Source organism: Solanum tuberosum, unplaced genomic scaffold, assembly GCF_000226075.1.
Source record: "Solanum tuberosum cultivar DM 1-3 516 R44 unplaced genomic scaffold, SolTub_3.0 scf00150, whole genome shotgun sequence".
Lineage (NCBI taxonomy): Eukaryota > Viridiplantae > Streptophyta > Magnoliopsida > Solanales > Solanaceae > Solanum > Solanum tuberosum.
Genome location: NW_006239073.1, coordinates 792,360 through 803,248, shown reverse-complemented (window position 1 = coordinate 803,248; position 10,889 = coordinate 792,360). Strand labels below are relative to the sequence as shown.

The window sequence follows — 10,889 nt, the reverse complement described above, 5'->3', positions numbered from 1 at the left end:
CGTAAAAATACTATAAATCATGATAATTGACAACATAAAATATTTCAAAAATGTTGCATGTGGGTAGTCTTATTATGCCTTAAATAGCGTCAAATAAAGTATAGGTTTGTGATAAAAAAACTTATTCCTTTATCCACGCAAACAATCGCTTAAAAAACTCGGTTATTAGCCCCAAAATATACTATTTATATTATTAGGCCCGTGCATAGCACATGCAACATTATCTAGTATATATATATATTTTAGTGTGATCAATTATATTCTTACTGTTTGAATAAAAAATAACTTATTCGAATTTTTTATGTAATATTTTGATACATAAAGATTTATGTTCTAAAAAGTTAAGAATTGATATTTGAATTGAGAACCAAAGTAACTAATTTTGACATCACTATTTGTGTAACCTAAATGAAGGTCTAATTGATAGTTTTTGAAAGTAGAAGATTGTAATTGTATAGTTTTCATCTCTTTGTTGGCTAAAATATGAATACAACAAGTAATAGGTACTAGGGGGAAATTATCCAAAGATGGCCTCAATAAAACCTAGAATTGTTACTCTATGTCCCGCCTTGCTTTCACAACCTCTTGCAGCTCCCGTTTTGGATACCTCTTCAATTCATGTAAGTTTAATTTGAGGAAAAATTGCTCAATTTGATGATTAGGTTTTGATATTCCTTAATTGTTTCGTCAATTTGGTCCAATTTGTATGGTGTTTAAAGTTTGTATGGGTAAATTCAGGTGTAGGGCAAAGACGTTCATTGAAATCCCAAATGCTGTAAAATTACACTGTTTATATCTGGAAACATGGTTAAAATTAATTTTTGATGTATATATAGTCGATGTCGGAACTCTTTGAGGTTATATATATAGTAGTTTACCCAGCAAGCTAATGGGGACTTCTTCAATTGTTGGTTCAACTTTTCCTTTTTCAGAAGCTTCTATTTTCTACAATTCTGCACTTATGATCTTTTGGAACACAAAGACAAACTGCTATATCCTGTTAGTTTTTGGACATGTCAATTTCATAGGGAAATTAAGGTTCAACAGTGGTTTGATCTATTTTACATTCTTTGTTCATGTTCTCATAGCTGATTTTTTTTCTTTCCAGTAAATGGCAGAAGAAAGCTACCAGGAACATGACCTTGGTAATGTCTACGACGCAGACAATGTGCACAGCGCAGCAGATGCACATACCATGGAGAATATGCAGGAAGTGGACAATGCACATACCATGGAAAACTTCCAGGAAATGGACAATGCACATGAGAACTTGCTTCCAGAAGAGGTAAAATTGGAAACAGAAGAGGTACAAGTTGCATTCCTTCAGGAACAGCCAGTAAAACTGGAACAAGAGGAGGCACAAGTTGAGTCCCTTCAGGAACATGTGATAAAATCGGAACCAGAAGAGGTGCAAATTGCTGAAAACGGTTCAGGTGGTGGTGAGGAAAAAAAATGGCCTGGTTGGCCCGGAGAAAATGTTTTCAGGATGTTAGTTCCTTCTCAGAAGGTTGGTGGTATCATTGGTCGCAAAGGAGAGTATATTAAAAAGACATGTGAAGAGACAAAAGCTCGCATTAAGGTCCTTGATGGTCCTCATGGTACTAAAGAAAGAGCTGTGAGTTCCTGCTATATCTTGTTATTTGAAGCCTTTATGATTACATGTTATGTGGAGTGCTATTGTCTTTGTATCATGTTATGCACTTATGATAATGTGACAATTGCCTTGAATATTTCAACTGATGGAGATGAATCAACACCCAAAGGTGTGGTCTACCGGTCAATGAAGGCTAGGTGATTTCTTCTTATTTATATAAGCCATGGTGGATAAAGATAGCAGGTACCGGTGGATTTGTCGAAGTGCGGGAAAGATGTCCCGAGTACCACTATTATTTTATATTAAAAAAGCTGATGATCAGAAAACTGAAGTTTTCAATTTGTTGTTGTGCTTCCCTTGTTTTTCTTTTTGGATACTTCCATATATTCCATCCATTCAGACATAGAATAGTATTAAAGTACATGCTCAATCTAGTTTTAATCCCTTAATTCTTGCAGCAGAATGATGATTTTTTATTGTTTGGAGTTGCTAAAAGCCTCCACTTAAATTGGTCCTTGGCTTGATGTCCAAGTTGATGGTCAAATGTTCATAAAGATGTCCAAAGTTGAAGCAGCTCTCTCTTATTGAGAATAGTGCTTTTTTCTTAGTTTTATGGTTCTAGCAACCTGCTCAAAGTATGCTATAGTTAGCTAATTCCATCAATACACCTTATGTAATTCATTATTTTAGATGTTTTTCTGGGCAACTTATATGTCAAATAAAAAATGGTGTAATAGTGATCGAACTTAAATGAAATATTCACTCAAGGTTAAGCAATAATTATTGTTGTGAAAATTGAAATGTAACTATTAGAAATAAGTTGATAAGCAATTTCATTCTAATTCTAATTCTAATATAAAATAAATACATTGATAAACGATTAACTAATGAATCTGTAAGTATAACTAACTTCTAAAATAAAATAAATACATTGGTAAACGATAAACTAATGAATCTGTTAGTATAACTAACTTGTAAGTATAACTAACTTCTTGAATGTGGGTAAAAATCAGTCCATCAAACAACCAAAACAATCGGGGGAGTTTCTTTATCATCATAACCAACATGAGTGTGTGCAGGTTTTTTGTCCATATAAAAGTGGCTTACTCTAGAAGAACCAAAGATCCAGACTGCCGCCATCAACATTGAGCGTTACAAGTGCTGGAAGTCCTTCTGACAATCTGTCAAAATAACCTTATCCGGACATCAATATCCAGAAGATTGCACTGTGTCTGGTAACTTCAAAACTTGGTCGGTTGGTATCTTGCTAGAAGGTGTTAAGATCCGTAAAAAGCTCCATTAAAAGTTCCATAAAAGAGGAATTTTGTATAGCAAGCAATTTGTATTACATAAATTCCACAATAAAACATTTTGGTACTTTTAAACTAGTGTCTACATGTTGGGTCATTAACAACAAACTAGAATAAAAAATAATATTAATTAAAAATGCCTGAAATCTACTAGTAGTGTTATCTTCTAACTGATTATGTCCACTGAGCTACTGCAAAGATTAAATGGTCTTGAAAACAGACTGCATTTGCTTCTCTGTTTTCTACAGAATAACATATGACACTTAAATCTTTTAAAGAGTAGTCTTGCACATAATACTTGAAAGAGTTAAAAGTGTGTCCTAATGAGTTCACATTTCTTCATTGTTATAAATGTGGATAGTTGCTCATAAAAACATAAAAATCCAGTGAAGAAATATTGATCTTGATTTAATGATAGACAAAACTTTCTAAATAATAAAATAGAAGTTTATATACCACTAAGCAAATCAAGAGCTATTTACTAGCGCAAATTGGTCCGACAATTTAATGGATTATGTTTTCCTTCTCCGCCCTGTCCTCACTAAAGAAAAAAGAAATAATTCGCTAGGTGCATAGACTGCTATTTACAGAAAATTCTTAGAGAATTTTGGTGTAAAAATTTTGTTCCCAGATAAAATGTTTCAGGCTTTGCTAGTAAAGTGAGTAAGTAATACTTCCAATTTTTAATAAGAGTCTTTAAATAAATACATATACACACAAAAAAGAAGAAATTTAGAGTCGTTTTTTAATTCTTATATAGTACTTATTTTTAGTGTAGTAACCTTGAAAGATATAAAAATCTTTAACTTTAAATAATAGTATTATTATTTATATAAGTAAGAATTAATTCTAGTTAATAAGTGTTGGCTATTTGTTTGCAATACATTATCTTGGATGTTGTTGTAATAGTTTACTTTGAATGCACACCTATATCACAAATAAGTTATAGACATTGTCACTGCATTCTTTGTCAAGGAATGATAGATTATTTCGTAACTGCTGTTCGGCTGTTCCATTTTAATCAATACTCATGCTTGCTTATGTCTGTGAGTGTGCTAATTCACTTGTCTGTCTTTGTATTTTGTATTTCACACGTTGAATCTACTTATGTGCATATCCATTGACACTTGACAGAGTATATCAACTGATTCTGCATTCTGTTTTATTTACTATGATTCTAATCTAAGCGAAAACATTCTAGGCACTAGCTTTTATGTTTGATGTGATGTGAGTTGTTGGAAGTTATGGTGTTCATTTATAACTCTTTTTTGTGCTGACCTTGAGGAGTTCATTCTGTTCCATTGAAGGTGATGATATCTGCGAAAGAAGAGCCTAACCTCTCCATTCCGCCTGCTATGGATGGGCTTTTAAAGGTCCATAAGCGGATTATTGATGTGGATCATGACTCCAATGCTCCTGGTGGTGCTGGGAAACCAGCTTCTACTAGACTACTTGTGGCTGCTACACAGGCTGCAATCCTGATCGGAAAGCAAGGTGCAACTGTTAAGTCTATTCAAGATGAATCTCGTTGCACTATTCGAGTACTCGGAGGAGGTGATACCTTAATTTCAATGTCTTTTCTTGTGTTTTCTTGAGAATTTACAGGTTCTGATGCTTGCTGTTTTAAACAACCATGTAATGATATTAACTTGAATTTTATGATATATGGGGATTTTACTGGCTTTCACTGGCTCCTTTTCAATTGCCTGTATGGTCATTAAGCATATAAATGTTTCACTAATTCAAAATATCGAAAAATTTGTGTCTTGGAACCAGCATATCGTAACTCTCTGTAGTAGGATACCCCCTCCATCCCAACTATCCTGAATAAAGCAGGAACTTGTAGAGATCAAAATTCTTCTGCATGTTTGCCCCTTCCAAAAAGGAGAGATAGTATTAGTAATATTTCCCTCTACTTGTATTGTATTTTCTTTCAAGGAATGTAAGCACTCTGGAAGCAGGTGTAAGTAAGCACTAGGTTCTGCATCACTTGGTTTAGTTTCCTCTTTTTTTTTTTGATAACCGAGAAATCCGTCTATGACCCGCCTTTTGGACCAATCACAGCCTTCTCAACTCGGTGGATAATGGGCCTTCCCCTCCACCCTTCTCCACTTAAATACCGGGCTTTGCTTTGCATGGTGTGGGGCTTGAACCTGCGACCTAAGCCACAAATCCTCCACCCTTTGCCACTTGAGCTAGGCCTTATGTTTTTCCCCTTTGAAACATATAACAATCAATGGAAGAACCAGTTTGGACTTTAAAAAAAAGGCTCAGAAGCTGAATATACTGCTGCCTTGTGATTCAAAATGGTAGCAAGAGTCGTGTGTTCGTAAGTTTTTGTTGTCTTTATTTTGATCTCCTGCCATCCTTTTTGCCCTCCTGGAATTGTTATTTGGAGTTTGATTGCCATCTTTTCTACAGAGCATCTCCCTGTTTTTGCCCTGCCTGATGATAGTATTGTTGAGATACAAGGAGAGCCAGCAGGCGTGCATAAAGCAGTTGAAATGATTGCAGGTCATCTAAGGAAATTTTTAGTTGATCGCAGTGTAATTGGATTATTTGAGAAACTAGTAAGCATACTATTGATTTTAAAGAATTTACAATCTTATGTGACAATTCTCTAGAAAACACAATTTCATATTTTGTTCTGCTCAGATGCAAATGCCAAATGCTCATGCACACCAGAATATGCCCCCGCCTGGACCTACCCAACCTTGGGGTCCACCTCCATCTAGTTTTCCCATGAGTGCTGGGGGTCCTGGATATGGAGCCAACCATCAGTATATGCCGCCACCGCGTCAATTTGACAATTATTTTCCCCGAGTAGACATGCATCAAGATAAGCAGCCTCATCAGGGCCCCCCTGTTTATGGCAGAGATGCTTCAGTGGGAGCTCATGGAAATGCACAACCACAACAGTCCATAGTTTCAAAGGTGCACTTTCTCCTTCTCTAATCTGTTCAGCTCAGATATGTTGGCATGTTATTAGAATCCTGTGCCCTTTAGTAATAACTTTTGCTGATTACAACGATTTGTTTTCTTTTTATTCATGTACAGTCCTCCAACAAAAAAAGTCCTACTTTTTCTCCTTGTTTTTTGAATAATTTTTTCTCTATGAAGGTCACGCAAAACATACAAATCCCCTTGTCATATGCCGATGCTGTTATTGGGGCTTCTGGTTCAAATATTAGTTATATTCGTCGGGCCAGTGGTGCAACTATTGCAGTACAGGAAACGAGGGGTGTTCCTGGTGAGATGACTGTTGAGATAAATGGGTCTGCATCACAAGTCCAAACAGCACAACAATTAGTTCAGGTATTATCTCTTACAGTATTGTAAATGTTTCTGATCTTTTTTATTATTGAGCTTCAATTAACATTTAAATTAGTCAATGTTCTCGTGATTGTGTCTGCATGTGTGGTAGTGACTAACAAATTGGTTATTGCATTTCTGCTTGCTCTCTTTCATTGAATCTAGAAGTATTCTTATGAAGAAAGCTGTTGATTAGCACCCATACACTGAAGTTTTGCAGTTTGAAGAATTGCAAACATTCCTATTACTATATTTGTATTCCTCTGTAAGGTAGAAAGTTACTTTTCTGCATGAAAAAGCTGACATGTTTGATGTGGTTGATGATTAGTGCAAATACCATTGGGTGTAGTTTGCTCCTTGATTTACCATTTTGATGCCCTTCTGTGGTGGAATTTTGCATTTTCTATTGTAAGTTTGCTTCTGCTGGCACTTATCCCCCTTCCCCCAAAAGTGGTTTTTTGGGTTGCTTAACCACGAAATCCCTAAGGCTCAGTGGCGCAATATTGAAAAGTTGGTGGGTAATGAGGCTTCCCCTTTACCCTTCTCCACTTAACAAGGTTTTTGTCCACGACATGATTCAAATATGTGACATGTGCTTAACCCTGGGGCATATAAGAGGATGCTTGCTTTTGCCCCACGAATTGTGCTTTCCTTCATGGAAGCACAATATAACTAGAGTGGTCTTGTTGGTGCAACAGCCTTCCCTATTTCCACTTCTCTAGTATTAAACAATTTCTTGCTTCCACTTCCAAACAAATGGAACAAGATGTTAACTATCACCAGCAACTTTCCCCTTATTTTTTATGAAAGCTAGTTAGCTCATGTTCCTGACTAAAAAATGAAAGTATTCCTCGAAAAGAGAGGAGGTTCCTGCCCAAAATGCTCCGCCAATTCACAAGACACGTTCAATGTGTCGGCAGAGCAGCAGTAAAATATTGAACATATTAATTTCGGAGAAGAGCCAAAAATACCCCTCATCCACCTATTGGGTTAAAAATACCCCTCAGTCAACCTTTTTGGTTCAATATTACCCTTTAAACTAACAACCTTATATTTTTTATTATTATATTTAATAATTATTACGTGGCGTCTTTCTATTGGATAAAGTTAATTTCCAACCCACCAAACTTTCTCCTACCCACCTGACCCATCCCTTGACCCAAATCAAATTAAAAGATCCATCAAATTAAAATATTTTGGATGATATATTACCTAAATTAAACTGCCAAGCTTAACTTCTTACTCTTAATTTCTTGCCGAAGTGCATCAATCCATTGCCATGGGCAGAGTAATTGTTCTTTTTATTGTGAAGATAGCTAATTGATCGATGACAATTTGAAATAGCAAGTGATTTGTCTTTATTGTGAAAGTGCATCAATGTTACTCTCTCGAATTTTATCCTCTCAATTTTGAGAAATTTAAATAGTGCCTTTCAATCTCTTTCTTTGAAGGCTTGATTTTACTTATAGATGCATAGCTCAGATTTGTTATGAACTCTAACTGACAAGAGCACCATAATTGTGAGTGTTCAATCTAGATGGATCTTTATAAAGTACTTTACCCTTTCATTCATTCATATATAGAGATTGCCATATTTTCACTGCAACAAAATCAAAACTCTAGATACAATTATACAAACACCAAACAGAAAGAACAACGACAAAATAAAATAAAAAAATTATTGTTTGATGTATGCCATTTGAATCCCCAACACTACTTATATATTTATATGTTTGATAATTTCTGTGTGAATATAGGATTACCAATGGTTCATTGAGTCTACAACTTGATTTGATGTCTTCCAATTTCCAGACCACTTGTTCCCTGATAATTCATTATTCTGATCTGGAGCCAAATTAAAAGATCTGGAAAATGATATGCCATTAGTGTCATTATCTGATGCTATTGCCGTGCTCAGCACCTTTGACGGCGGTAGATAACTGTTGGTGGATCTATTGACGGCAGTAGATAACTGCTGCTATTGCCGTGCTCAAATTTTTTTGATGGATCTTTTAATTGGGTTTGGGTCAAGGAATGTCAATATGGGTCGGGTGGGTCGGAGAAAGTTTGGTGGGTTGGAAATTAACTTTATCCAATAGAAAGGCGCCACGATATAATTATTAAATATAATAATTAAAAAATATAAGGCCCTTAGTTTAAAGGGTAATATTGAACCAAAAAGGTTGACTGAAGGGTATTTTTAACCCAATAGGTGGATGAGGGGTATTTTTAGACTTTTTCGAATAGTACAGGGGTATTTTTGGCCCTTTTCCGTATTAATTTTGATATAAGGGTCTTTGGATTGATGAGATTCAGTAGTTATTAGTAGGAATCTGTCTCTGTAATATTCTGTTTGTGGTTGTCTAAGGAAAGTGTGATCTTGTTTGCAATGCACTATCTAGTTATGAAAACAATTTAAGTGACAAAAGGCTAAATAATCATTAAAATTCTGTCTGTCTTACTACTGAGATGTCTAGACGCATGTTAATTCTGACTACCCTTATTTCTTATGGTGCAGAATTCGATCGCTGATGCTACCAGTTCAATGCAGAACACCGCGGCTGGACCACCTTCCCAAGGTTATAATCCCTACCCATCTCAGGGTCATGTGTACTCTTCATCAACTGGTCATGCGCCATCCACAGATTATGGTTCTGTTTATGGAGGTAGCTACGGTTATTAAAGGATATCCAGCTCAAACCAGCACAAGAAGTATGAGTCCTCAGCTGTTGGGAAATTTTAGCTCTTTAGTTACGCTGTATCATGATTTCTAGTAGTTGAGAAGTGAATCTGATTTGTCCTGTTTAATTTCTTGTCTTCTGCATTCTCAACTGTCATCACATTTTTTTATTTTTACCATTATATAACTAGTGAAATCAAATTCAAAAACTAATGCTAGGTGCTTCTCCATTACTATTATTTTTCTGCAGAGGGTGATATTGCATGTTCTCTTTGATAAGCTTGACGCCATCTCTACTACTAATTCCCTATGTCCCGATTTCTTTCACTAATCTTGTTTAATGCGTAGGGGTTCGCAAGTTGGTTTTCTTGAATGATGCATAAGGTTAACATCTACTAACTTAAAAATCCAGCAGTAACAAACATCATATGTTAACATTATTCTTCTTTATGTCAATGCTACTGTAGCTTTTCCTCAGCATGATCTTAACCATGTTTTGAAGATTGACCAAGTCATTGCACTTACACAAGTTACATATGGGCAATGGCAATGCTTTAAGTCGAGAAATTTGGAACATGAGTTTCCTTCAAAACTCTAAGAGCCACTTCAACATGCCCAATCTTGAACAATACATCCATGGCAATGTTCCTAGAAAAAGTATTTCCATAGAGTCAAACATTTCCTCAAACGTCTCGAAAACCATATCATTCATTCCACCAAACCAGTAAATTGTCAGTAAAAAACAGCAAAGTTTGTGGCTTTATCACACAACCAACCTCCTTCAATTCTTTAAGAATGTATTTCACTGTTCTAAACCTCTGTGTCAACCGATAAACAACACTAACCATGTGGGCTTAGCACACCACAAGAAAAAAAAGAAGCAAGAATGTCTGAGTGACAATTTGATATAGTTGTATGTACACAACATTTCCAGTACATGATACAAGACGACCAAAAAGATACCACAGAACTCAAGGGGAAGAAATAGAAGAAAATTGTGATCCCATACTGAAAGATACTAATACATACGAAGATGTACTCTTATCATTTGACTAAAAAGGAGTCGTCAAGTTACCCATACTAAAACCAACACAAAATTGAACTATCCGATCCAACTAACAAATACAAGCAGCATCCAATTTGGAAGAATAAAAGATAAGAAATTCAATACATGAAAAATCTTTGATTTCTCATTTTTTCCTAGAAAGAGGAGAATCACTAAACCTTCTCAATCCACAGCTATGTTCATCATATGTAATTATCATCTTTTCATGTTGAAAAGATGGGTTCAATTCGCAAAAGGGATACATCCTGATTCCTGCAACTTTCAGTTAGTGTTAATTGTTGAGTGATAACTCAGAAAGTTAGTCAATGAGATTGCTCCCTCCCAGCAAGCACACTGACGTCACCACTTCTCCTGATAATGGACTTCCTTTAACTCTACATTCAGAGCCAACTAGATTTTCCTCTGATTTTGTTAGAAGGGGCGGATTCTAATAGTTACTATTACACGCAAGTTGGTGGAGAGCTTGATCAACGCATTTAAAGAGATATATCTGGCCTGAAATGTTGCTCCTTATCTACCTCTTCAAGCCTCATGACAACTTTTTCAGCCACATTGCCATATACTTGAGAGATTACAGAATCAGGCTTTGATATAACAATGGGAACACCTTCGTCGGAACCGCTTCTGATCTCCATTTCAAGTGGTATCTACTAGGGGAACACACATCAATTAACACAGCATTTATGATGAAAATTGAAGTTGACTAAAGGTATCAGCAATCTAATTGTATCTTAAACAAAATAGTTAAAGATTGTGACAGAAGAAAAGAAATGGCCACAAAAAAGGGAAACAAAGAAGCAGCATGAGAATGCGATGGGACCATTATAGATTTCCTAGAAGTGCCTGCTGTAAGCTTTTCTAGGCATCCAATCAAATAGAGACATGGAAAAGAACGGGTTGTGACTTGGGGGGGGGGGGGAGGTTGTG

General features: G+C 35.8%; 2 protein-coding genes across 3 annotated transcripts in view; one reads left to right on the top strand and one right to left on the bottom strand.

Annotated features, from left to right (window-relative positions):
- Positions 1 to 528: 528 nt before the first annotated feature.
- LOC102589032 (flowering locus K homology domain-like) lies at positions 529 to 9,129 on the top strand. Its single transcript, XM_006352688.2, has 7 exons — positions 529 to 620; positions 1,109 to 1,615; positions 4,212 to 4,458; positions 5,326 to 5,474; positions 5,560 to 5,838; positions 6,025 to 6,219; positions 8,735 to 9,129. Exons 2-7 carry the CDS (start codon positions 1,112 to 1,114, stop codon positions 8,897 to 8,899), a joined length of 1,539 nt encoding a protein of 512 aa, XP_006352750.1. The 5' UTR covers positions 529 to 620; positions 1,109 to 1,111; the 3' UTR covers positions 8,900 to 9,129.
- A 754-nt stretch (positions 9,130 to 9,883) lies between these two features.
- The window catches only part of LOC102588488 (iron-sulfur protein NUBPL), a 5,121-nt gene continuing 4,115 nt past the window's right edge, over positions 9,884 to 10,889 (bottom strand). The window contains exon 8 of one of the 2 annotated variants that reach the window (XM_006352686.2): positions 9,884 to 10,609. In XM_006352686.2, the coding sequence (XP_006352748.1) occupies positions 10,439 to 10,609 (171 nt within the window). In that variant the 3' untranslated portion in view covers positions 9,884 to 10,438. Of the gene's footprint in view, positions 10,613 to 10,889 lie in introns of both variants that reach the window. The other variant, XM_006352687.2, reaches the window with a different exon arrangement.